At 39.7% G+C, this 27,691-nt stretch overlaps 1 protein-coding gene across 4 annotated transcripts in view; it reads left to right on the top strand.

The window, feature by feature from the left end:
• Positions 1 to 27,691, top strand: part of csnk1a1 (casein kinase 1 alpha 1) — a 58,059-nt gene that overhangs the window by 18,699 nt on the left and 11,669 nt on the right. Inside the window, exons 3-10 of one of the 4 annotated variants that reach the window (XM_008104665.3) lie at positions 7,090 to 7,216; positions 9,549 to 9,647; positions 11,749 to 11,832; positions 22,309 to 22,448; positions 23,408 to 23,486; positions 24,374 to 24,448; positions 24,739 to 24,845; positions 25,377 to 25,489. In XM_008104665.3, the coding sequence (XP_008102872.1) occupies positions 7,090 to 7,216; positions 9,549 to 9,647; positions 11,749 to 11,832; positions 22,309 to 22,448; positions 23,408 to 23,486; positions 24,374 to 24,448; positions 24,739 to 24,845; positions 25,377 to 25,489 (824 nt within the window). Of the gene's footprint in view, positions 1 to 7,089; positions 7,217 to 9,548; positions 9,648 to 11,748; positions 11,833 to 22,308; positions 22,449 to 23,407; positions 23,487 to 24,373; positions 24,449 to 24,738; positions 24,846 to 25,376; positions 25,531 to 27,691 lie in introns of those variants that run through there. The other 3 variants (XM_003217338.4, XM_008104664.3, XM_008104666.3) reach the window with 3 other exon arrangements.

The raw sequence follows: 27,691 nt of genomic DNA, 5'->3' as shown, positions 1-27,691 counted from the left end.
AAGCCTGCTGGTAGTAGTTTTTGCCTCAGGAGTCCCAGTGGCCTGTGAAAGTGGCGGCCAATCAGAAAGATGGCCCATATTCCGGCCGACCAATCAAAACGCTGGCACATACACCGCTCGACCAATCAAAACGCTGGCACAAACATACAAACATTAGATAGATATAGATGATATATTTACAAATGTTTGTCACCAATAAAAATGTGCTCTTATTATTGCCACGTGGCTTCAAAACTTATATATAGTGACTCCATCTAGGTTTTTCTTATTTTGAGTAGGGTTTGCCTTGCTTTCCCCTGCAACTGAGAGAATGTGACTTTCCCAAGGCCTCCCCCTAGGATTCCATAGCTGACCAGGGATTCTCCTAGAGACCGAAGTGGATGCTCAAAGCAAGAGTGTGTCTTATCCAACATAAACCGGCCGGCAGAATATTGTATAAGTGAAAATGATGGATAATAAGGAGGGATTAAGGAAAGGCCTATTAAACATCAAATTACATTATGATTTTACAAATTAAGCACTGGAAACATCAGGTTTTACAACAAACTGACAGAAAAAGCAATTCAATACAAAGGAACGTTATGTAGTAATTACTGTATTTACGAATTTAGCACCAAAACATCTCAATATATTGAAAACATTGACTACAAAAACATTGTCTACTAAAAGGAAGACTGCGTTGGATAATGCAGAACATTGGATAAGTAAAGGTTGGATAAGTAAGACTCTACTGTATATCATACTTTCTCTTTCTAAGATTCCATAACAGCTTAAAATTGGTTGGAAGTGAATTTCCAGTGAACCATCAATAACTCATACCATTTGCACAGTGGAATTTCAAAGGCTGCATATATTTAAAGCACATTTTATTTGTGCCATTGTATTACTAAAAGATATACAGTAAAATCCCGCTCGTTTGAGCCCCGCTCGTTCGAGCCTCCGTGCAATCCGAGCAGGTGAACCCTGGCGTGCGTGTTGCTAGGTAGATAGTAAGCTACCTAGCAACACGCAGGGGGCACCTCCCAAGGGGCGAGCACCCCGTGCGTGTTGCTAGGTAGCTTGCTTTCTACCTAGCAACATGCACGCCTGACTCCTTCGCCGTGCCGGGCACCGGTGTTGCCGGCCCCGGCGTGACGGAGCCGAGGCACGGGCGGGTGGGTGGGTGAACGGGGAGGGCTTTTGCGGCCCTCCCCCTTCACCCACTCAATGGAAGTCTCCCCTCCGTTGGAAGGCAGCATGCATTCGGAGGGGCTGCAGGCTCCTCCGGATTCATGCTGCCTCCCAATGGAGAGGTCTCCCCTCCGTTCGAAGGCAGCATGGATCCGGAGGGGCTGCAAACTCCTCCGGATTCATGCTGCCTCCCAATGGAGAGGTCTCCCCTCCGTTCGAAGGCAGCATGCATTCGGAGGGGCTGCAGGCTCCTCTGGATTCATGCTGCCTCCCAATGAAGAGGCCTGGTAATCCGAGTCATCCGGTTGACTGAGCTGAGGTCCGCCCGTTTGACTCGGACTACCGGGGTTCTACTGTATGAGTAAGTTACAGTAAATATGAAAACCATGTTTATTGATGTCCATTTTCTTCTCTCATCAGTATAGTGGTTATCACCTATATTTATAATCAATTATGGGATTAATGTTCCCAAAGATGTTTCTCCTCAAGGAGCATAGTGTCTGGACATGTCCATCTTGCCTGGGATGTCAGAGAGAGCCTTCCTCAGTATTTGCTAGAGCTGACAGAGAAAAAGGGGCAGGTGTCACCTCTGCAGTCAGTTCAGTGGCAGAACATTGTAGAATGATGTGCTTCTTGTAACTGTTATCTCCTTCCTATATGTGCAATTGTGAAATGTAGTTGCACTTGCTATAACTGCAGGATTTGAGACCCGAGTGCTGTGGTTGCATCTGAGATCTGTTTATATTTCTCATTCAGTACTCATGATTCTTCTCTGCTTTCTTTGTGAATTACACTAATTCAGATTCTTCTATGGGACATTCCAAAGCGGAGTGATTTTTTGGCTGATGACAGCCCCCCCCCCCCCCCAAATACCTGTGCATGCATCAGCCAATTTTCAGTTCCTTTTCATGTTCCAGATCAGCAGCATTACTAAGAATGCTGTCTCTCCTTTTCTTTAGCTTCATTAGCATATAGTTTATAGTGCATATAGAACATATAGTGTGTTTCTTGTAACCCAGTTAACACATAAACTTGTAGTCTTGGAATGTTTATAAAGTTTAAATCTTAATTCCAAATAATTCTTATTCATGTATATCCTAAGTGTGCATATTGTGTATAAGGCGACAGATTTAATCCTTGACATTTTTTATTTAAAAGATCAGGTAACGCGCAATATGAAATATGTCCCTTGAAGAGTTACTGTCAGTTAGACTAGGAATTACTAGACTAATTGGGCAAATAGTCTGAACTAGTATAAGTAAGCATCCTGTCTATGTCAGCATTATCCAGGAACAACAAATGATGAAAAAACTTATAAATATCCAGTTTACCCATAGTAATTGGAAGTGTTATGTATGTGAACACCACAGGCTTTGATCCTCTTTCAGACTACTTTGAGAGACTCTGATAGTACAGTAGGAGGAAACTAGTATCTGCTTCTGTTGTAACACTGCGGTATTTAAGAGCTATCAGTAAATCTGGCTATGGAGATAAAAATATTACATAATTGATCTCTAAATAATGTATAATCACCACACAGTATGATAGTTAACTGTGGGGGCGGGTATAGCCACATAATATATATTTCATTTAGAGAAAACCTTGAGATGAATATTTAACCAGAATCTGTTTGTGAGACAATTCTGACGTAAGTCCAACATGGAATTAGACATGTTTAAGCCATTTGAAACCAGTGAACTTAAACCTTCCTGACTCTACAGTGAATTTAGAACAGTAGTTTATGGTTTTGAATATTGAAGTCTAGCTTCCTGAACTTTAAAAAGCTGGAAATTAAAATAAGCTGCTAGCTGTCATTGTTAAGGAGGATCTGGCCTGAGGCACTCATATGGCAGCATTGGCTAAGTGAGCCTAACAGAGATTGTACTTCCAAGAAATCAACAATTGAATGAAAAACTGCTAGTGACGTAGTTTCTACCACGTGTCCTAGAGTGTCCTAATCTACTACATCTGTGCATGTTTTGGTATCTGCACAGTGGCAGATAGGAAGGTGCTCCAAAGGGTCACCACTACTGCACAGAGAATCATTGGTTGCCCTCTCCCTCTTTGGAAGAAATTTATAAGTCCCACAGCTTTAAGAAAGCTCAGAACATTCTTCAGCATCAATCGCATCTAGCATATTCTTTTTTATACCATCTGGGGGCCCAGGCAGGAAAATCCCACAATATCTGCTTTGAACTCGATTATCTGAGTCCACACTGCCATATATTCCAGTTCGAAGCAGAAAATGTGGGATTTTATTCAGCTGTGTGGAAGGAGCCTGGCAGACAGTATAGTATGACAAAGGACAAACAGACTGAGAGAGAGCTTTTATCCTAGAGCTGTGACTACTGAACACAATGGTTTCACATTAATGTGACATTGGGGGCTGTGCGAATGGTGGGTGGAGTGTGGAGAGATGGGTGTGTTTTTTATGTGTGTTAGGGAAAGGATTTAATTTTGTTGTACAATGGCAAAGTTATTCTGTACTATTAAATAGTTTGTTTTGGGAGGGTATTATTTTCTTTCCTTTTTTGTTTTTTGATTTAGTTTACACTTTACAGCACACAACAGTTCTCATGTGCTACAGAGAATGAGATTTCAATTGAGTTTACAGGGTTTAAGTTAAGCATGTTATTTAGTGGGGGCTAACCTTCTCTTACAGTTGCAATTGTGTAGCACTCCAGATGATAATGGATTGTAGCTTTCAGTATTCTTCACCATTGTCAGCACAGGCTAAGACTGAAGGGAATTGCAAACAAGCTACATTCTGAGGGTTACTCAGTTCCCACCCCTGCCTTAAAACACTACCCTTTCAAGTCTGCAAAATCTAATTATAACAATATTGTTAATTGGCAGGCTTCATAATAATTTTGTTCTGAGGAGTAAAATATTGAATTGGGAATTCTGTTTTTATTTCCTCCCGCTATCCTAGTTTTTATTGAATTGTCCCATTTCTTAATTATTTTGCTGGTGATACTATATGGAAGGGCTTGGAACAGGATTAAAAATTTGGTAAGAACCATCATTTTGACTACCTTTTTTTTTTTTTGACATATCCCAATTCCAATTATTCCAATTACGAATTTGATTGTTTACTTTTTTCCACAAATAGTTATAATTTAATTGAATTATATTGTTTAAATTTTTGGGAATATAAACGCCTAAATATTTTAACTTCTTTTCACCTATTTTATTCCGGAGATGGTCTGTATTTCTTTTAATTCTTTCAAAGTCAGATTTTTATGTAGAATTTGTGATTTTTGAATGTTAATGGCCAACCTTGATAGATTCTCAAATTTCTTTATGGTATGAATAACTTCTTTATAAAAAGTCCACTGGTGATCCCATTAGAACCATGGCATCATCTGCAAATAAGTTTCAAGTCTGCAGAAATAACAAGTGAACGGGGTTGCTGTGAGTTTTCCAGACTGTATGGCCATGTTCCAGAAGCATTCTCTCCTGATGTTTCATCCACATCTGTGGCAGGCATCCTCAGAGGTTGTGAGGTCTGTTGGAAATTAGGCAAGTGGGGTTTATATATCTGAAATGTCCAGGGTGGGAGAAAGAACTCTTGACTGTTTGAGGAGTCCAACAAAGGAGTCCCCCAGGCAGGAAACAGCCAGGCACTGAAGCTGGCTCAATTAAGGTCATTCATTATTAATCAACATGCCAATTGTAACATTCACACTTGTCTCAAACAGACACGACTTCTTTCTCCCACCCTGGAAATTCTACAGATATATAAACACCACTTGCCTAGTTTCCAACAGACCTCACAACTTCTAAGAATGCCTGCCATAGATGTGGGCAAAACTTCTGGAGAGACTGCTTCTGGATCATGACCATACAGCCCGTAATACTCATAGCAACCCAGTGATTCCAGCCATGAAAACCTTTGACAACAGCAAATGAACTGTTGGGGGGGGGGGGGGGAGATAATCGGTCCAAGGCTAAAGTCCCCCACATTTACAAAAATTGGTACTAGCACATATTCTTAGAGGTTTTGGGGAGTATCATTGTCTGGAGAGAATAGGGATCATGATGGATGTTGGAACCCTTGGTAGACTCAAAGATTGCCTCAGCACAATGTATGCCCCTGCAGGCTTTCTTCGCTTCTGTTCTAGGTTTCTTTGCCTAGGTCAAAATATTTCGTTCATAACACTTTGAGCTACAAAGTCCGCATTAGTTGTAAGTGACCCTGAAGTGTAAATGTGACTGAGTTCACTAAATGCTTTCACTTAAAAATCAGAGAGAGGGGGAGTTTTCTAGCATTGTTTTTAGGAGGAGAAAATTGAGAATATTAGAGGAAGACTGAAATTCCTTAAGAATTTTAGATGATCATATCAGATCACTTCCTAAAAGTGATTCTATCAAATAATAATAATAAATCTATTACCTGCTGCTCCCTACAGCTTGAGGCTGGATACATCATCATTAAAACAAGAGATAAAACACTTATTAAAAGATATACAACAATATAGACAGAGTTGAAATACAAGTTCAGATCCACTGAACTTTTAAATTCACATCTTAAAATTGACCAGGTAAGCTTGCCGGAAGGGATGTGTCTTCAGTTGTTTCTTAAATTTTACATACTGGGTATGTGATCTTTAGTTTACAGGATTGTTAAATGTCAAATAAATCCAATATTTAATTTAGTCCCATTACCTTTTTTGTGTGTGTAGCTGTATTTAGTTTAAGTTGAGACTTGGAGCTGCAATCTCATTGGTTTTCAGAAAGGAAAGGAAGAATAAGATGTTAGTAGTTACTGTTATTCTTCAGCAACGTGTCTCTGTACTGAGCTACTAAAACCTAGAGGGATAAAGGGCTATACAGTGTTCCCTCACTACTTTGCGGTACACTTTTCACGGATTTGCTGTTTTGCGGTTTTTCAATAAACTCTAAAAGACTATTATAAATCATAAAAAATTACAATCAACAGCCTAAGGAAGGGAGGAAGGAGAAGCCAAAGGAAGAAAAAAGGAGCCCAAGCGGCAACAGGAGGAGAAGGAGGCGAATTATCAACATGATTGGTTGATAAAGACTTAAAAATAGTGTATAACTACTAAAATAATGTATAAATAGTAAAATAAATATAGCGTCCCTACTTCGCAGATTTTCACTTATTGCGGGTGGTCCTGGAACCTAACCCCAGTGATAAGTGAGGGAACACTGTATATGCTCAAATCTTTCATCCAGAAATCAACTCCAAGTGCCTGACTTCATTTATTCACAGGTCATTGTGAGTATTGTCCCTTATATCTCATGAGAAAACGAACCATTGTGTTATCTTAATACTGTGGATCGCCTCTACACTGTCTCCCATGGTGCCACTTCTAACATTTTTGAATGCCTTAGTGAAAAAATGGTGGTGGCTGGTACAATTGGCCCTCTGAGGTTGCACTGGCTGTTTGGTCCTCTCTGCAGAATGACCATCAACTTTTCCAGGGGCTATATGAAAATCCATAGTTTTGGCCCCAAAACCTCCCAACTTATTCATGAGGTCAACTTGTACCGGAATGTATACAACATTCAGAGGTTTATAATGTGGAACCTCTTATTGCTGTTTCTTTTCAATAAGACTACTGTGTAGTAAAGTGTAGCTTAGTTGTTATTCCATAAATATTTATATGCCTGTTTTTTTCTTTTCTTACTTTTTAAGTACTTAAAGTGATCATGTAGCAACAGCATGGACCTGAGCAGTTGCCTGACAGTACCAGAACTTTACACTAACCCTGGTGTACAATATGCCACTATGTCACTTTTTCTTATTATTTCAAACATTAGACTGAAAGGTCAAACTGTGCAAGTGGTACTCATAAAAATATTAATAAAATTATTCCTGATAACTGAAATTATGGATTGTTAGCATATTGTATGAATACTGAAAGAATCCTAACAGTTTCCTCTTCTTCACAGGTGGTATGGTCAAGAGAAAGATTACAATGTTCTAGTCATGGACCTTCTTGGACCAAGTCTTGAAGATCTCTTCAACTTCTGTTCTCGCAGGTTCACAATGAAAACAGTACTTATGTTAGCAGACCAGGTATGTAGACTTGCAAATGTTTTATCAGGAAATACTGCAGTGCCTTAAAGTTAGATTTACTTCATTTTTCCAAGTAGGTCAGACAGCACAGCTTGATATTAAATGTACTCTAGTGAATATTTGACCCAGATAGAAGCAACAAAGCAAATGATAAAGGCAGTTTAGGTGCAAGACACAAAAGTAGTACAAAAATATTTAATGGAGCTATACAAGTAAATGTAGTAGGTTTTGGCTTCATGTTTGCAGGCTTCATATTATATGTTTCCTCTGCAGGAAGTTCTACGGTTCTGTCTGCCTCTGGATAGGACTACTGTAAGACTTCCAAAGCCAAAGTATTATTGTAGACTTAACATGTATACTGAAATATATGTTGAGGTCAGGGTTTGGACAAAGTTACTGCTATGCTCTGTGGGTAATTTGGGAATAAAAGGATCATGCAGCAAAAAAAAAATCTCCTTTTAAAAATGCATAAAGGGAATATGCTTGAGAAGGATAGGATCTGTTCATTTGAGGGATTGCAATTGGAAAGGGGAATTAATTTCATTACTGATTTTATTGTTTTTTTTACTTTTCTACCAATACAGATGAGGAAAAATAATGTGAATGCAGCATGATAAAGAGGGGGTGAGGGGAGGAAAAAGATCAAGGAAAGCAACCTCCCTCTTTTAGGGATCCAGCACAAAGGCAGTGAGAAGAGGCAGAGGCACAAAGTTCCCTTGCCCAGACTGGATAAAGAGGCAGCCCTCCCTCCTTTTCATTTTCTTTGTCAGCCCGAATGGAGATCAACAGCAAGAGGTTTGGGGCCCTTGAGATGGAGTGAAGCTGTGGTGGCCATTTTAAGTCATGGATTCAGTCCATAAGGTTCTGCAGAGGGACTGTGGTGGTGGCCATGTTAAGTAAGGGATTTAAATACATATGTTTCTCTACTTTGGCCCCATTTTGAATTTAAAATTACAACCACTGTCTCTATTGAAAACTATATAAAATTAATTTCTTACCAAAAATGGTTGCTGTTGCTTTGCTCCATCTCAAATATGTCTCCGCCATATTGCTACAGAATTCCAGTTGGACTAACGTGATGATCAAGGAGGGAACTTGTATTTCTCTACTTTGGGCAAGGAAGAGGTAATGGCATGGGAGTTTCTCACCTCTGCCTCTTCTTCATACCTTTGTACTGGCCCTTAATTCATGTATATGTTGACCCAGGTTTTCTGGGATGACTTTTGTCAAAATAAAATCTACTTATACATGTGTGTGTATATGGTATCTCCTAATGTATTGGTAGTAAAATGAAAGCAAGTGAAATTAGAAACACCAGTCTACTACATTCATATAGACTTTCAGCAGGGTCATCTTTATATAAATATATCAATCTGCAGTCTTAGTATGAGGTGCAGACATCTATAAAGATGCTTGTATTTAGGGTACAACTTCCTTCAGAAAAATTGAAGCAGGTCTTTGGCAGCTGACATTTGTGGAAAGGTTTTTAACTGGAAGGTGGTATTTTGTGCTTGTATGTGTTTTATAGTTAATTATATTGCCTTCATTCAGTTTTATTTCAGGTCATCCTGGTCAGGCAGAAAGTCAGGATAAAAATCAAACAACCATTGGATAATTATTTGTTTCCAGAATGGTTTGCACTGTGCAGTCTCAAATTCCAGTCGGCAGTTGCACATTTACTGTGAGAACTACCATTAGAGATACTGACTGCTACACAGCTGGCATTTTAGGCGTGGCATTTTGTCTTCAGTAGTTCCAAGGATCTTGTGGGAAATTAATCAAAGGAACCATGTTGGTAACCTTCAGATTTATGAACCTTTAGGTGAATAATTGATAAAGTTTCCTTTATCATTGTCATGGTAGTGAAATAATTAGGAACAGTTTTCCTGAGATACCAGTGAGAGCAAGATAGAAGTGAGGTTCTTTCCTGCTTAAGACAATTTGAATTTTGAATTACTGCTATTTAAAAATGAAGTCAGTGTGGATTTAGTGCTCAGAATAATGGATAAATGAAGACATAACTGTTAGGGAGTGTCGAATACAGTGGGGAGATCATTTCACACAGTGGATATCACCACGAGAATACATTGTTCCATACTCTTAACCATGTCGAGCTTATTCAACATAAAGACCAAGCTAGTTCATATGGAGGAATATGGCTTTTCAGATAATTATCAGTGGTAGTTTTTATTTATTTATTTGATTTGATTATTTATAAGTATTCTGTTTTTGCATTTTATGTTGTAGATTACTGCTAAAACATTGCTAATATATGCTTAAACTACAATGTCTTTGAAAGCTTTGACATCTTGACCATTTTTTCTGTTTACAGATGATCAGTAGAATTGAATATGTGCATACAAAGAATTTTATACACAGAGACATTAAACCAGATAACTTCTTAATGGGTATCGGGCGTCACTGTAATAAGGTTAGTGTAATATTTATTGCATGGAGAAACAAAACAAAGCTTCTGAAAATGGCAGTTCATGGAAATGCTGTGCAGCTTGAATTGATTGTGTGATTGCTAAGTTTGTCATATTTGGCAAGTCTCGGGAATTGCATTTCTACTGCTACATGCAGAAATGAGCTATGATCCACCCTTTGACCAGATATTAATTATACAAATAACTATGCTTCATAATTGACTCCTGATTGACTAGCTAAACTAAGTCTATTCAGTAATACAACTGATTATTGAGAATAAAAAAACAGTAGCACAACTTACCATAAACTGCAATTTCTTATTGTCCACTGCATTTATGTTAGCATGGTGAAGCCTCAGCTAGCAGTTAACTGGGTTTTAAAAATTGACTGTAACCAAAACCATTGGCTTCTAATAACATATGCCTGTTGGCCTAACTGCTTCCTGTGCCTTCATGAGCCTGTGGAAGTTCAGAATGCAGTTAATAATAGATGTAGCTTAACAGTCGGAGAATTAAACTACTGTTAACATTTTACTGGACTTTTAAGTGTGGGCAGAGGGGGCTAATGCTTTAATATAGTTAGAGATGCATGTTTCTTTCTGAAACGTTTATTGGAAAATATATTGATTAGCTTGTGGGAATAAAATTTGTTATTCTTTAATGTTGAGCTTGGGCAGACAGGCAGCATTGGCAATGCATTAAGCATGCTGTTAAGCAGAAATTCTCCAGCACAGGACAACCGTATGTGATTGATTCTCTTACTGGGAGCAAGATTCCCACCTGAGTTCTTCATAGACCATCAGCGTTTAACTCTTTAGACACTATTAGCTATAAAATGTTACCTTTGTTTGCCTGTATGAATGCCAACTTGGGGCCGTTGTTTTAGAACAAAATCTAACCAACCAACCACAACCTGTTGAATTCTGTTATGAAGGAGTTCAGTGTATCAATTTTAAAAGGTAAAATGCCTTTCTACAATCTTCAATCTGCTAAACTTGTTTATCAATAAATTTCATACTGTAGCATTCTTTTTCCTTAAAAAACAGTTCTTTAACTTTCTGATAGGAAAAGGAAGCATAGTTAGAAGAGTTTAACCTAGCTTCATTCTGATTTTTCTCTTCTTTGAGGGCCCTTTCTCCATACTTCATAGTCATGCTAGGTTGGCATTGCAGTGCCTTCTTTTTCTTTGAAATGGGAAAGTGGCCTAGAAAATTTTGCTGTGCCCTTAGGATCACACTGGAAGAAGTAAAATGAGGACCACATTTTTCATTCCCAGGAAGCCAGTTAGAGTCAGTGGCAAAGACCAAAATAGTGGTTATCTGGTTTCTGTTTAACATTTGAATAAATGCCAGATATCAGAAAGTAAAATCCTTGATTTAATTGAAGAAAATTTTAAATAGATTTGCACTTAATGCCTTTGTCAATAGCAGCTCCTTTTTAGGACATTTTGGTCCTTTTTATGCAGTTTTCTTATAGCAAAAACTAGTGAATTTTAGTCTTCTGTGTGCTGTTAAGACATACAAGCTGGGTGTAAGTTGTTATGGCAATCTTGTTCCAGTTACATTTTTCATTAAAACTAACTTTAAATGTAGTGATTAAAATTGGAATTTTTAATGTTACAAATTAATTTGACACTTTTGGGGTGATTACTTTCCAAGCATAAGATAATCTATAAGCTCTGCTAGAATATGCCCTGCATGCTTATGAAAGTGAACTTAAGGTGACTAAATGCCTTCTACCTCTTCCTTACTGTAGATTTACTTTCTATGTGTTGTTTGGGGGAAGGGCAGTTTGTGGAGCCAAAGGAAACTTTTGTCCTTAAAATCCAAATTTCCTTTTTGTTTAAAGCCAAATATTGCCATTGCTATCCCTGTTCAAGGCAGTGTCATTTTAAGTGGCTTATGCTCAAAATTTATCTTGCCACATCATCAGATTTTTTCTGATAACAGTATATCCTCTGGAAAACTGTAGTGCTTGGTGGAAGAAGGATGGCATTTGGCTACCCTATTCTTTCTCTAACGCCTCGGTGTTGCCTGTCTGCGCCAGCCATTGTTGCAATGTAAGCAATACTGTTTGATGCACTGCCACCCTCTATTGTTTGTTCAGTGTTTAGAATCTCCAGTGGGGAAGAGGAAAAGAAGCATGACTGTTAGTACTTCTCAGGATCCATCTTTCTCAGGATTAAACCAGGTCTGAACTGTCTCCTATTCCAACCTCAATCCCAAACTCATATGCTTTTTTGTTTTGTTTCGGAAAAAATGTAAACTTGCAAAAAGCACCTTATGTTGGCATTATTCAGACATACTTGGCAAACATGTAACATTACTGTTTCCTTGCAGCGTGTGTTTAAATTAATATTTTTGTCCATTTAAATGTGAATAATGTTGGGTGTCATTTAAATACTCAAATGGTTTGTCTTAGACCTTGAGGAGTAGTCCTATGCTTTAAAATGCAGTGTCGAGAGTGCAGGCTATACTCTGAAGTGTGCATGGTCTGTATCTGAATGGTAGAGGTCCTGGAAAAAATGTCATGTGTATATTGACAATACGTTATTTGAAAGAACTTATTCCAAGAGAAAATAGATGAGTTACTATAGATCTTGCTTTGTGTATTACTAGTTCTGTATCCAAATATCCATCAAGGACAAATTTGTTTTCAGAATACAGATCAGTAGTTTTGAATCCTTAAAGCTTTGGTTTTTTCTAGTTAATTGGCACAAGATGTCTTAAGCAGCTTTCTTATTTGCTTATTAAGGCTGAATCTTCCCCTTTGGAGGCTCTTGGTTTTCAGAATTCAGTAAGTGGAGTGATAGTATTTTCTTATATGAAGCCTCTTATTTGGTTGGCATTATCATCTAATTGAAATGGTGCTGTCTAGCTTGTTTGCTAAGCTACTGTCAGCTGCTTGCAGATAGCATCAAGGGTTAACTGCTGTGTACAAGAGTAGGAATAAAAAGCAATCCAAATTGATGCATTCCATGCCTTTCCTTTTTCATTGTGGGAAGAAGACATAAGCAGTTTTGCTGTTATTTAATTTTTGATTCAATACAAACCAAATGGTGTGATTAATAAACTCCATTTAGTTAAATGAGCTAGCTGTGCAAACTATAGATTTATTAATTGACTTGTTTAAGTAACCAGATATTTTTAAACCATCACTTTATTCTATCAAAGGCAAATGGTTTTTTTTTCAGGGGCAAATAGTACACGAGTAGTTAAGATTATAATATTTTACTAAGAAGTAGATAAAAGGTGTCAAAGACAAAAGCATCAAAGAAAGAAATACAAACCTAGCAAGTCAACCAGGCTGTTAGAAACACCTGGAATGGTGGCAAGGAATGCCCATGGCCAGTTCTGCATAATCTTTCGTGATCTTGGGCTGCAGTGAAGTTCAGAGTTTGGCCAAATTGTCATTGTTTTTATAACTATCTCAAGTAATTAACCACTTTGTTTTTGATTAGGTGTCTTATCACCCCGATATGCAAATATTAAACCTTTTTGCCCAATTTAATTAGTCAAGTCAAAACACGATAGATAGGCCAAGCAAGTGGACAGCAGCTAAGAAGTCAAATGGGTGAACAGAGGACAATCTTACTAATTGGAGAACATTCTTCTGCACTTCAAGGCCATACTTTCCTAATTAATTTTGAATTTGAAATATATTCAGCAAAGGTCTTCTGCAATGTTGTCCTAACATTTCATTCTATGGTGTACACACTTGTCTCTCCAAACCTTGAATCCTATTGGTCTTGTTTTGCCATATGGCAGACTATACTTTTATATACGATCATTTAACGTTTAATGTAAAGTAAGATAATTATACGATGTGATACCACATTTAGCATATTTTTCATTGGGGGGGGGGGGCAGACTATAACCTGAAAAAAATGCCCCACCAATGGTAAATGATAAGATTGTTGATGTCTTGTGTAATGTAAACTAATTTATTCTGCTCATGTCGTAACTTTATCATTTGAGACAAGTTTTATCATTTATTCTGGTCATGTACACTTTTTATACAGGCAGTGTCAAGGACAGAACGCCACAAGATTCAAAGTAACAGAGTTTATTAGATTACAGAACTCAAAAATGCCCGTAAAACACAAGGGCCAGGCAGTTTTTGCCTTTAGGAGCAAAAAGGGGCAAAAGTAAATGTTCAAAAGATAAACCGGATTAAACCGGAGTTTAATCCGGGTAAAAACAAACTGCTTGCTTCAGCCTGGGTATAAACGAAACGAAAGCCAAGGAACAAAAGATACAAAGAATGCAACTAATTGGCAGCAGATTCCTCTCTGCTGCCAACACTGTGCTTAGAGTAACTTGCGTCGCTCCCCCACACACACAGCAGACAGGATCTCCAACACGAGTAAATCAGCCAAGGATTGTAGCAGTTGAGTAGACCAGTTCCGTTCCGTAGATCAAAGCCAGAAGCAGACGTTTGTAGTTTTTCCAAGTCCAAGAAGGGGGGAAGACAAGCCGTGGTCAGTTCAGTCCGAGTTCTCAAAGCAGGAGATGGCGTCCGTCAAGAAGACGACGGAAGGTCAAGCTAATAAGAGTAAGCACAGGTTTGCACAAACAAATGCCCACACAATCCCTCCCGCCGTCTGACCCTGGATTCCAATCAACTTACGTCACAGCACAGGAAAGCACACAAGTCTTCAGGGAAGCGTCCCACACACACACGGATCCCAAGCGTTTGCCCAGATTACCTTGCCCAACGCAATTTGCAATTGCTCCCAAGCCCCATTTTATGCCAGTTACAAATCTTCATCACTGTCAGCTGTCCTCCTTAACCCGGGCGTTTCCTCATCACTTTCCTCGTCAGAGCTGGAACACCTCTGACTACGCCCAACAGCATCTCCAGCTGTGGATCCCGTCCCATCCCTCCAGCTAAACCATGGGTCTAATCCTGAAGGTCCCCATTCATCTTCTGTCCCATCATGGCCAGTGGCACCCACTTCCTCCCTTACCCGAGTCCAATCCATTTCATCCTCCTCTGAGCTAACCAGCCCCTCCTCCATTCTCTCCGTAAACCCTTCGAAAGACTCCTCGTCAGATGGTGCTGCAAATATGTCTCGCAGTCTTTTTCTCTCTCGCTCCTCGAGAGTATCTGACTCTCGAGGAGTCTTACGCCCACGTCTGTCAGTAACAGAGCCATGAGGCTCAATCATAACACTATCCCCTCTCACAAAGGCCTCCTCCCCCGATGGCGGAGAAGTGGCAGTGATACCCTCCGCTATAGCACCACGACGACTAGAGGTATCAAGTTTCAACAGCGAACGATGAAAGACTGGATGGACCTTTAAACTAGACGGTAAACGCAAACGAAACGCAACAGAAGAAATCTTTTTAACGATAGGAAAGGGACCCAAATACCGAGGCGCAAACTTTCCCCCAGCCTGTTTAATATGTTTGGAAGATAACCACACCAAATCCCCTTCTTCCAACTCCTCCCCTGCCTGCCTGTGGCGGTCAGCCTGAGTCTTCTGCGTTGCCTTAGCTTCCAACAGTAAGCGACGGGCAACATCATGCAATGCAGCCATTTCCGAAGAGCGGTACACAGGGTCCGAAGAGACCACATTGGTCGACGGCGCCACACCTCCCCGTGGGTGAAAACCATAAGTTAGCTCAAATGGCGTATGCTGACTAGACGTGTGCACCGCATTGTTGTAAGCAAATTCCGCCACCGGTAACCACTTTACCCAAGCCGTGGGTTGATCTAAACAAAAACAACGCAGATACTGCTCTAAGAGCCCATTAACCCGTTCCGACTGTCCATCCGTTTGCGGATGGAAAGCTGAAGACACGTTTAACTTAGTCCCCAAACACTCATGGAAGTGTTTCCAAAAGCGTGACACAAATTGCGGAGCCCTATCTGAAATAATCACCTCGGGTGCTCCGTGCAAACGATAGATGTGCTTTGTAAATAGTAAGGCCAACGTAGGGGCCGCCGGAATGGTTGAACAAGGAATAAAATGAGCCAGTTTACTAAATAAATCCACCACCACCCAAATACAAGTATAACCCCCAGACTTAGGCAAATCTGAAATAAAATCCATGGAAATGATTTGCCATGGCCTCTCCGGAACAGGTAAAGACGATAACAACCCTCTAGGGCGCCCAACAGGCGTCTTACTCTGCTGACAAACGGCGCAGCTGTCACAAAAGCGCAGAATGTCTTGCCGCATCTTTGGCCACCAGTAGCTCCTGGTGATAAGCTGTACGGTCTTGAACCTGCCAAAGTGCCCAGCCATGGGTTCGTCATGGTGGGCTCTAATCACCTCCAACCTGAGGGTCCCTACTGGTACGTAAACCTGCCCCCTACGCACCAATACCCCGTCTTGATCCTGGAGATGCGGCAGTATGGTACGGTTACCTGCAGAGAGCAGCATCAGTTGCTCCTGAGTCCACACATCATCCTTCTGAGCCTCAAGGATCTGGTCATGTAACCCAAGCTCATTATCTACAACACACAGAGAGGCAGTAGGCAAGATGGTCTGACATACTACCTGCTCATTGGTCTTAAATTCCGGCTTGCGGGATAAAGCATCGGCCCGCAAGTTTGCCTTCCCCTCCACGAACTGCACCTTGAAGTTAAACCTGGAGAAAAACAAAGCCCAGCGGATTTGACGCTGGTTTAACTTCTTTGCTGTTTGCAAGTGCTCTAAGTTCTTGTGATCAGATCTGACCACGATCTGGTGCCGTGCCCCTTCAAGCCAGTGCCGCCACACCTCAAACGCCACCTTAATCGCCAACAACTCCTTCTCCCATATGGTATAGTTCTGCTCGAAGGGTGTTAGTTGCCGCGAGTAAAATCCACAGGGACGCAAGGTCCCTGAGGAATCCTTCTGAGACAATACAGCCCCCAACGCGTAGCTAGAAGCGTCCGCTTCTACCACGAACGGTCTGTCAACATCAGGATGGGTTAGTATGTTGTCCGATTGAAAACTAGACTTTAGTTGTAGAAACGCCTCGTGAGCTTCCCGCCCCCACACAAATGGCTGTTTCTTGCGCAGAAGCTGCGTCAAAGGTACCGTGAGCTTTGCAAAATTCGGAATAAACTCCCGGTAGTAATTAGCGAAACCCAAGAACCTTTGTACATCCTTCTTAGTCTTCAGCTCCTGCCATGAGTTGACGGCGTCAACCTTATGTGGATCCATTTTAAGTTCCCTACCTGACACTACATGACCTAGGAACTCCACTTCAGGCACATGAAAGACGCACTTGGAAGCCTTGGCGAAAAGCCCATTAGCCCGCAGTCGGTGCAGAACCTGCTTGACATGTTGACGATGTTCTTTCTCGTCCTTAGAAAAAATCAAGATATCATCCAAATAAATCACTAAAAATTGGTCAATTAGGTCCCTGAACACATCGTTCATGAACCTCTGGAATACCGCAGGAGCATTACAAAGCCCAAAAGGCATGACTCGGAACTCGTGGCATCCGAAACACGTGTTAAATGCCGTCTTCCATTCATCCCCTTCCCGTATACGGATTAAGTTATAGGCCCCCCGCAGGTCAAGCTTGGTAAAGACCTTAGCCCCTTGCACCCTTGATAACAGTTCCGAGATTAAAGGCAGCGGGTACCTATCCCGAATGGTGTATTTGTTTAGGATCCGATAATCGCAGACCAACCTAAGTTCCCCAGTCTTTTTGGCTACAAAGAATACCGGTGCCGCAGTTGGAGAACTAGATGGGCGAATAAACCCCTTGGCTAAATTTTCATCTAGAAACTCCCGCAAAGCTTGCCTTTCCGGTACAGTCAAGGCATACAGCCTCCCTGCTGGCAGTTTCGCACCTTCTGCCAACTTGATGGCGCAATCATATGGCCTGTGCGGTGGTAATTTGTCCGCTTCTCTTTTACAAAATACATCAGAGAACTCCCCATACTCAGCAGGCACTCCCTCCATATCAGAGTGAGTAACATTTAGAGTGCAACAATCCTGCCTCTTTAAGATCACTTTACGTGTTGCCCAATCTACATGTGGGTTTACTACAGCTAGCCAATCCATCCCCAGGATCACATCATATCTAGGCAAGCTCGTAATATCCCACACAAACGTTCCCGTTACTCCCTGCACCTCCCACGTTACTGCTGAGGTTTCATGGTTAACCACCCCAGTCTCCAGCAGTCTCCCATCTGCTCCTTCCACCCACACGTCGCATGCCTTGCGCACTCTAGGAATGCCATGCTTCTTAGCAAACTCAATATCTACATAGGAGACCGTAGCCCCTGAGTCCAGCAGTGCCAAAGTAGAAACAAGTTCCCTTCCCCCAACAGATAATGTAATGGGTACGAAAACATGCTTCCTCCCCTCAGTTGACTGCTTGAGGAGCCCTAGTGCGTTGGACTCACGTCGCACTAGGGCTGGCCTTTTCCCGAAAGCTGGGAAGGTTTCACATTACAATTTTTGGCAAAATGCCCAGCATTCCCACAGTACAAACACAAGCCCAGCTGCCTCCTACGGCTCTTTTCCTCTGTAGACAGCTTTTTAAAGACCCCAAGCTCCATGGGCTCTTCCCCCATCACCACAGGTGCCCTGGTTACATGCATGGGTGGCGCACACATTGCTTTTGAGTGTTTACGAGCCTCGAACCTTGCGTCTAAACGCAGCACCTTAGCTACTAAGGCGTCCCAGCTTTCAGCCGGCTCCAAGCGTGCTAATTCATCCTGGAGCATATCACTTAACCCGGCAGTAAATAAAAGCATGAATGCATTTTCCCCCCAATCCAGCTGGTGGCGATACAGGTTAAACTTATTTAAGTAATCCAAAACAGTCCCCTTTCCCTGTTTCAACCGATACAGAGCCCACCCAGCGTTCTCCGTGCGGAGAGGATCCCCAAAAGTATCAGTTAACAACTTTTTGAAATTATTCAAATTGTCCTTGACTGGGTCATTTCCCAAAATTAAATTAGTGGCCCATTGTCCTGCGGGACCGGTCAACAAACTCAAAATAAAGGCCACCTTGCTAGTGTCTGTAGGAAAAGCATGAGCACTGAGCTGAGAAAAATAAAGCTCCACTTGTGCCAAAAAGGTTGGCAACTTGCACCTGGTTCCGTCAAAGCGTTCAGGAGTCAAAACATGTCCTTTCACAGCCTGAGCTGTTTGGATAACGGTAAAAGCCGTTTGCAATTGGTCTACTTTGGCCCTTAACTCATCCATCGTCTTCCTGACGGGTTTATTGCTGCAATAAACTTTTTATGGCGTTGGGCAATCTGTCAAGGACAGAACGCCACAAGATTCAAAGTAACAGAGTTTATTAGATTACAGAACTCAAAAATGCCCGTAAAACACAAGGGCCAGGCAGTTTTTGCCTTTAGGAGCAAAAAGGGGCAAAAGTAAATGTTCAAAAGATAAACCGGATTAAACCGGAGTTTAATCCGGGTAAAAACAAACTGCTTGCTTCAGCCTGGGTATAAACGAAACGAAAGCCAAGGAACAAAAGATACAAAGAATGCAACTAATTGGCAGCAGATTCCTCTCTGCTGCCAACACTGTGCTTAGAGTAACTTGCGTCGCTCCCCCACACACACAGCAGACAGGATCTCCAACACGAGTAAATCAGCCAAGGATTGTAGCAGTTGAGTAGACCAGTTCCGTTCCGTAGATCAAAGCCAGAAGCAGACGTTTGTAGTTTTTCCAAGTCCAAGAAGGGGGGAAGACAAGCCGTGGTCAGTTCAGTCCGAGTTCTCAAAGCAGGAGATGGCGTCCGTCAAGAAGACGACGGAAGGTCAAGCTAATAAGAGTAAGCACAGGTTTGCACAAACAAATGCCCACACAATCCCTCCCGCCGTCTGACCCTGGATTCCAATCAACTTACGTCACAGCACAGGAAAGCACACAAGTCTTCAGGGAAGCGTCCCACACACACACGGATCCCAAGCGTTTGCCCAGATTACCTTGCCCAACGCAATTTGCAATTGCTCCCAAGCCCCATTTTATGCCAGTTACAAATCTTCATCACTGTCAGCTGTCCTCCTTAACCCGGGCGTTTCCTCATCACTTTCCTCGTCAGAGCTGGAACACCTCTGACTACGCCCAACAGCATCTCCAGCTGTGGATCCCGTCCCATCCCTCCAGCTAAACCATGGGTCTAATCCTGAAGGTCCCCATTCATCTTCTGTCCCATCATGGCCAGTGGCACCCACTTCCTCCCTTACCCGAGTCCAATCCATTTCATCCTCCTCTGAGCTAACCAGCCCCTCCTCCATTCTCTCCGTAAACCCTTCGAAAGACTCCTCGTCAGATGGTGCTGCAAATATGTCTCGCAGTCTTTTTCTCTCTCGCTCCTCGAGAGTATCTGACTCTCGAGGAGTCTTACGCCCACGTCTGTCAGTAACAGAGCCATGAGGCTCAATCATAACAGGCAGACTTTTAAAGAAGATGGTTTTTAAGATCATGTCAAGGGCTGCTGTGGTTTTATATATTTTTATGGATTTAATCTGAATTGTTTTAATACTAATGATGTCTAATACTGTTTTAATATTTGTATATTTTAAAATATATTGTAATGCTTTAAAGTTAGCTGCTTTTAGTCTCCTTTTGGAGAAAAACGTGGGAAATAAATAAACATAATAATAATAATTTTCCACAGCCCTTGTGCTGTTGAGTTCATTTTAAATCCTGTAGGTACTAAGGCAGGGTGCCCCTGAGCTAAAACCAATATTCCCCTGGCAATTTCATTCACGAGTCATAAACACAATCCATCCAGATGCTTTTGGAAGGATGAAGGATGTGATATATCCATTGGACAATCCATTCGTTAGTCCAGGTCCTCACATCTATACCTGTAAAGTGACTTTTATTGTCAGATTGGATTTGAACTGGTACATTGTATTTCCTTACCGGGAAATGTAGTCCTTTGATAGTGTTCAGCTTGTTCCCAAATTGTTCCCCGTCTTTTGTTGCATAGGCATGGAAATGAATGCATTTGCTAAATCTGGGCCTGTATACCACACCCCAGCACTCCTTTCTGTGTGTTCCAGTAAGATCATTATATCTGATACAGCTGCCACAAGAGGCAGAGTATGTTTATTTAACTGAGCAGGTGTAAACAAGGAGTGTACCCCCTTTAAGGAATGGGTTTCACAGGGAAAGAAGTTGATTGTCTTTAACCTTTAAAATGTTTAAAGTTGCATGTTCTGTGGATTTCTAGATTCTATAAATAGTAGGAGGAATAGGCTGTTGTAAGATCCTTTTAGTCTTTTTTACAAAAAGATATCTAAAAATGGTAGAACCCAAAGCCACAGTTTGTTCAGGTCATACTGCTCGTCTGAACTAGTATCTTGATTCAGATCACGAACACTTCCTTGTACAGTAGTTCATTAGAATATATGGATAATACATTTTTAGACCTATAATTTATAGATGCATTTTGAATTTTTTATTTTACTTCCCCATAATACCAGAACCTTTTTTAAATGAAATAGTCCGTCATGTTATATTTAAATTTGCTCTTGCAAAGAGTAGGAAAGAGCACAGTACTATTTGAGATCAGTGACAGTGACAGATCATAACTTTTCCTCATTTGAATAAGTTGTTCTTTCGTTACTTTCATGACTGTTTCCAAAACATGCTAAGTGTTAAATGATGGAAAATGTTCTGGTGTTACATTTTTCTATAGATGATTTCCACACCTTATAAATACACACACACACACACACACACACACACACATTTATTCACGGTTGTCTGGGCTGTTGTATTGTAGTCAGCCTTCCAGGGTAATGGAGTGTTCACCTAACTGGACCGAATCAGACTTTTGTTACCTGAAATTGAAATAAGTAGTGCACAGAATGAGTGAAGTGGGAGGTACTGTAGTTATATTCAGCAAAAGAATTGGCACCTACCTTTAAAGGCCCAATTTTTATACTAAAACTTGCTTGTCAGATATTTTACTCTTCTTTGTAGCTGACTTATTTTTTCTTTACTCTGTAGTCCATTTACTGTTATTGATTACAAATTCGATCACAAGAATGTGCCAATACAGCTAGGATATAAATCTTAAACTGCCCAACTATATAATCCCAGTCTTAGCATTTTCTTCATTTAACTGTGACAGACTGATGATAAATGTCTAAGACTGAACAGTTGAACTGAACCGGAGAGGTGTCATTCTCCAATGCTTGGTAAATATAGGAAAGAGAGTTAAATTCTTATCATGTGGCAGTCACAGGTTGAACTATACTATAAAGATATTATTTCATAAGAAAAAAGGCACTACAGCAGCATATTGGGAAAGAAATGAAAAGATAAGGGTTGTTGCTAGCTAATAAGTAAATGACATCAAAGGAAAATTGATTTAAGAGCCTAATTGCAAAGTACAGTTATATAAATGTTGCCTTTCTCTTAGTAGCTAAATTTTGTGGGTTTTTTTGAAAAAAATATTTAGTTTAATTGCTGTTTCTATAGTTTGGTATAATAGCTATATTTGAAACTAGATCTCATTCTGAATAACATTTTTCAAGATTCTTCTTAATTAAATGTAAAAGAGAGAAATTTTAATATTCTCTGTTGGAGCCAATTCCTATGAATTATGACAGTCCCTCCCTTGGTTTAATTATACACAAACATGTATTGTTAGATTTCAAATATGTACCTCCAATACATATGTGCAGGCTCAAACACTGTTTGGAAACTATAACTTTTTCCTTCTTCTTTTTAAAGTTATTCCTTATTGATTTTGGGTTGGCCAAAAAATACCGGGACAACAGGACAAGACAACACATACCATATAGAGAAGACAAAAATCTCACTGGTACTGCAAGATATGCCAGCATTAATGCACATCTTGGCATTGAGCAGAGGTAAATATCCAAGCAGTTTGTATTTTGATACTAGAATTGTAAACATTTGTGACATTTCTTAATGAATCTTGCCCTAATAAATAGCCAGTTCTATGTCTAAGAAATGAAAATGGCTTAAATGTTTCCTATAGTAAGGATGTAACCCCCTTTTTCATTAAAGATCTGTAATTCTTTTGGTACATGTAACATTCCAAAACTCCAGATTCTGTTTGGTCTCATTGTTGTAGTAGTCATATTTTGGGTTTGTTTATGGATAGCTTTTTTTTTTCAAACAGTGTAACTGTTTTGAATAGGGAGTGTTCTTGTTTTATGATAAAACTGTATTGACATAAAAGACTCAAGTAGCACCATTAAGACTAACTGCAGAAAAGAATATTCTAGCAGTCCACCTCATTAAATGCAACTGATGAAAATGGGCCATAGTCCTCAAAATGTTATTTTAGAAATTCCTTTATCCACAGCCTCAAAGATGCTACTGGGTTTGTTTGCGTCCTTTCTTAAAAAAACAAATAAACCGCTCTGGGTCTCATAATTTAATTTCAACATTCTTCCTTCTGGGAAGACGGTTAAATAATGTCCTCTAATGCTTGGCCGATCTCTATGAATCATCAGAAATGATGAAATTGCTCACAGCTCAGATCTTGTGATGGTTACTCCTGCCTCTAGAATGTTTAGATGTGCCTCCTGGTACCTTTCATTTATGAGTATTGCAGTCAGCAATGTTAGGGCATCATGCTATTGTTACTTCATTGTGCTTAGCAGAGTACTTCTTTGTAATCCTTATAATTCCAAAATTGGGTGCTGTGAGGTTTATTTGTTCCCCTTTGTCATTCTTGCTGTTTAATCTCACAGGTTTGAACTTTTACTTGTAACATTAGCAACCTACTTTGTTAAGACCCCCTATAAAAACTGCAGTGAATTTTTAGCATATACTCATACAATAACCTTTTTCTTTACAGTCGTCGAGATGATATGGAGTCACTAGGATACGTACTGATGTACTTTAACAGAACCAGCCTGCCATGGCAAGGATTAAAGGTAATCTTATAAAATCTCGCTGGAGGTTCCTAATGTTTTGAAAGAATTATAGTAAACAATTGACCAATCACACTATTGTACATCTGTCATTCCAGTTTTGCTAACTTATTTCTCAAGTCCCAGAAGCTTCAGGTTGTGAAATGCACAGTATTTATGTCATTTAGTTCCATTTAGATTTAAGTGTAGAAGGAAAGATTAAATCTCCATTTTTTAGGATTTGTCGAATGGAATAACCATATCTGTCAATGGAAGCCTACTGTAGGTCTTAATAAAAATACAGGTTTACAATCTGAGAGCATTAGAATGGTGTAGAAAGTTAGGTGGGAATCTATACTGGTGATATTTTTTTAAGGGGTTATTTATACCCCGCCCCGTCTCCCAAAAGAGGACTCAGAGCAGCTTACAACCATGAAATAAAACATATTAGATAATATAAACAAAACACATAACATATCAAATTTAGATAAAACAAAAAAATGCAAAACACCATAAGTGATAAGTGTTTTCAGTCTGATACACAAATTTCATAATTCAGATGATATATCTATAGTTATGAGATGCTAGACAACAGCCTTTTCTCTTGGAAATATCTCTTTAGTTGCAGTCTCATTTTGTAGCCTTTAAGTGGTGCATATTGTAAGACAGTTGTGTTAGTAATCTGTCTTTGGTAAGCAAAAGTGTCAGAATACAGCCATAGATGATAACCATGTGATTCAGGTGCTAGACTGCAGTTTTATTCAAAATTTTGAAATCAGAATGATCTTGATGCATTCCACATTAGACTCTGAACTTGGGGTTTTCATATAAAGCCTTTTGCCTACAAGTCACTGCCTATCTGATATTGCTTATATCCTTGTGTCACTTACATTGATTCACATGTTCCACAGGCTGCAACAAAGAAGCAGAAGTATGAAAAGATTAGTGAAAAGAAGATGTCTACTCCTGTTGAAGTTTTGTGTAAGGTAAGCTTATTAAAACATATTTTCAAAACAGTAAACTGTCTTAGCGACAGACAGCATTTTTTTTAGTAAAGCAGCAAATAAATCTTAGGCACTCCATGAATTTATTAATGTTACCCTAGATGTTGGATTCCATTCCACCAAGGATGATTCAACTACCTTGCATTAATTTTCTTTGTGCTCTCTGCTCTTTTTTTTTTTTTTTAACTTTTTCAGTATGTTCAATGTTTCTGGAATTACGATCTAGAGAGCCGCCTACCTTTAGGTCATGGTCTGAATGCTTCTGTTCACAGGGATTTCCTGCAGAATTTGCAATGTATCTGAACTACTGTCGTGGACTGCGCTTTGAAGAAGCTCCCGATTATATGTATCTGAGGCAGTTATTCCGTATCCTTTTCAGGTCAGTGTTTGAGTTAAAAATAGCCAAACATATTTTAACAAACAGATCAGATATGAATGACTAGTAAGTGTTTAGAATTATAGTGTTCAGAAGTGGTTACTAAATTTCTAAGGGTATGTTTTTTAACCTAAGTAAAAGCATATATGTCTTGAAAAGTACTCCCACTTTGCTTAAAGGAACACAGCCCTTTTTTCTAAATCTTTGAGATTTACAATCCTCCCGCAATCTGCTTTCGGCATCATAATACTGCTCTGGTCCACCCTGTACCTTTTTTATGGGACTGTAATAACCCTGACCAGTGTTACATGAGTGAAGTAATCCTAGTGAATGTTTCTGTAACTGCAAATAAGTATCATGTAGCTATCAGGTTTACTTCAAACAGATTATAATTTTATTCTGCAGCCTTCAAGATATTTTGTGAAAGAAATTTACTTTTTTAGTTTGAGTATACCTGCTTGGTATATAAAAGTAATGTGTGTTTTGTATTGCTGTGGAAATTTGGTTTTGGCACTTTTCTCTCTCTTTCCCTAGGACCTTGAATCACCAATATGACTACACATTTGATTGGACAATGTTAAAGCAGAAAGCAGCACAGCAGGCAGCCTCTTCCAGTGGGCAGGGGCAGCAAGCCCAAACCCCCACAGGCAAGCAAACTGACAAATCCAAGAGTAACATGAAAGGTTAGTAGCCAAGAACCAAGTGACGTTACAGTCCAAAAATAATAATAAACACTAATTTGGATAATGTTGGTGAACTTAAGTGTTAGATCAAGGAGGTCATTTAAAACATACATTTGGCTATTTAGTATTAAAGAAAATGGACGTCCTTGGAAAATTTGACTACTAACTTTAAACCAAGTGTCCTTGTTTTTTCATATCATTTCTTTGGGGATGTTGGGTCATTTTAACCACTGCATCTTCTGCTCCCGCATTAACCCCTCTTTAAAATAAACTGGCTCGGTGTTGGGAACGTGATGAATTGTATGATCCAAAATCCTAGACCTAACACTTTACTGGGAACATTTTCTGTTCATTTTTTATATTGTGCCAGTTTTCAGGTGCTTGGGAATGGGTGTCTTCTTCTTACTATTCCTGATGAAGATGAAAAGCTAAACAGGATTTTATTTGAAGTTCTGCTTAAAGTATTTGGGTGATGGATTTTTATTCATTGGCATTAAGAGTCTTAATTTCCATCTTCAGTTATAATGGATGAATTATCCTGCAGGGCTCATGCATAATTGGATTTTAAAATCTAAACTAAGATTTTATATCAGCTATAGCCCAATTTTGTTTTCTAGAAATAATGTGGTCTCAAATGAAATCTTAAGTTGAATAAAACCTCTTAACATCAACGTGAAGAGCTCTTCAGCTTGAATTGGATGACTTGAGTCAGGACTGATTCCTGTATGAAAAGCAAACCATGGTGGAAATTTTGTGGAGACAAGTAATATAGATTCTTATTCTCCACTGAAAGCCTTTCTGTTTCTTCCCAGAATGGTGTTCCAAAATGAGAAGCGTTCAGGATGATGGAAGAGCTGGGGGGAAATGAAATGGTTTCAGGAGAAAAGATGTTTTAGAAAATTATGGGTATGGGTGGGTTGGATGCCTCATCAGAAGGGTAGACAGATTGGAAACAAATGGAAACAGATTTTGATTGGGAGAGACTGGAGAAGAGTGCCATTGAGGAAGTGTGTGTCATTGGATGAAATGTCCTGTGATAGAGCATCTGCAAAGGAATTCCAAAGCAGAGGAAAGCCCATATGAGCCCTCTGCAAATATTGGATCTGAACAAACAAAAACAGGGTTATAAGTAGATTTTCATTAAACTCATTTTTTAAATCAGTAGAAGAAACTGGGAAAGAGGTAACAAGCTTCTTTTGGAGGCAAGAGACTAAATGATGGCCTATGTCAGTGGTTCACAACCTGTTGTCTTCCAGGTGTTTTGGACTTCAGCTCCCACAATTCCTAACAGCTGCTAAGCTGACTGGGATTTTTGGGAGCTGAAATCCAAAACACCTAGAGGTCTAAAGGTTCAAAACCACTGGGCTATGTTTAAATATTTAATTTAAACCTGATTGTAATAATAATTGTAAATATGTACAGTACTAATAAAAGGTACTGATATAAGTTGATTTTTTAGAATAAACATTGAAAGGTTATTATCTTCATTGAAGAAACTATAATATGTGGAAACTGACCATCTGGACTGTGTTCAGCAAAAAATTACACTATGTAACATGATTTTTGTTTCTGAGTTATAAATGTAATTTCCTAATTGGTTCTATCATAAAAACATGGAAAAAGTTTATTGAACTGCAAAAGCTTGGTTTTTGCGGGACATCCTGCAGCAAATTTTGCTATAGATTTTCAAATATCTCATAGTCTCAATCAGTGTGGCAGCCACAAAAATGAAGTCTTTGGAGTATAACAACTACTTTCAAAATAAGTACTGAAAAATTAAACAGGAATAACACTTTCAAACTAGGAACAGACTATCTTTCAAATTTTGTCACGTAGTGTTCTTTCCAGTGTTCTCTGCTAGTTTTTTTATTGTAGCAAATTACGCTTCTTATTACTGTGTGCAGAAACATATAATCTCTGTAATGATACGTTTGAAATCTAAGTGATTCATATCCTTCATATAGTGCAGTGGTTCTCAAACTGGGTCCCCAGGTGTTTTGGCCTACAGTTCCCACAAATCCCAGCCAGTTTACCAGCTGTTAGGATTTCTGGGAGTTGAAGGCCAAAACATCTGGGGACCCACAGGTTGAGAACTGCTGCTTTAGTGGAAATGAAGAGGACAGATTCTACCAGCAAATCCAGTTATTGATACTTCACTGAATGGTT

This window comes from Anolis carolinensis, chromosome 2 (assembly GCF_035594765.1).
Source record: "Anolis carolinensis isolate JA03-04 chromosome 2, rAnoCar3.1.pri, whole genome shotgun sequence".
Taxonomy (NCBI): Eukaryota; Metazoa; Chordata; class Lepidosauria; order Squamata; family Dactyloidae; genus Anolis; species Anolis carolinensis.
The sequence above is the reverse complement of the archived record's forward strand: the minus strand, read 5'-3'. Positions and strand labels throughout refer to the sequence as shown.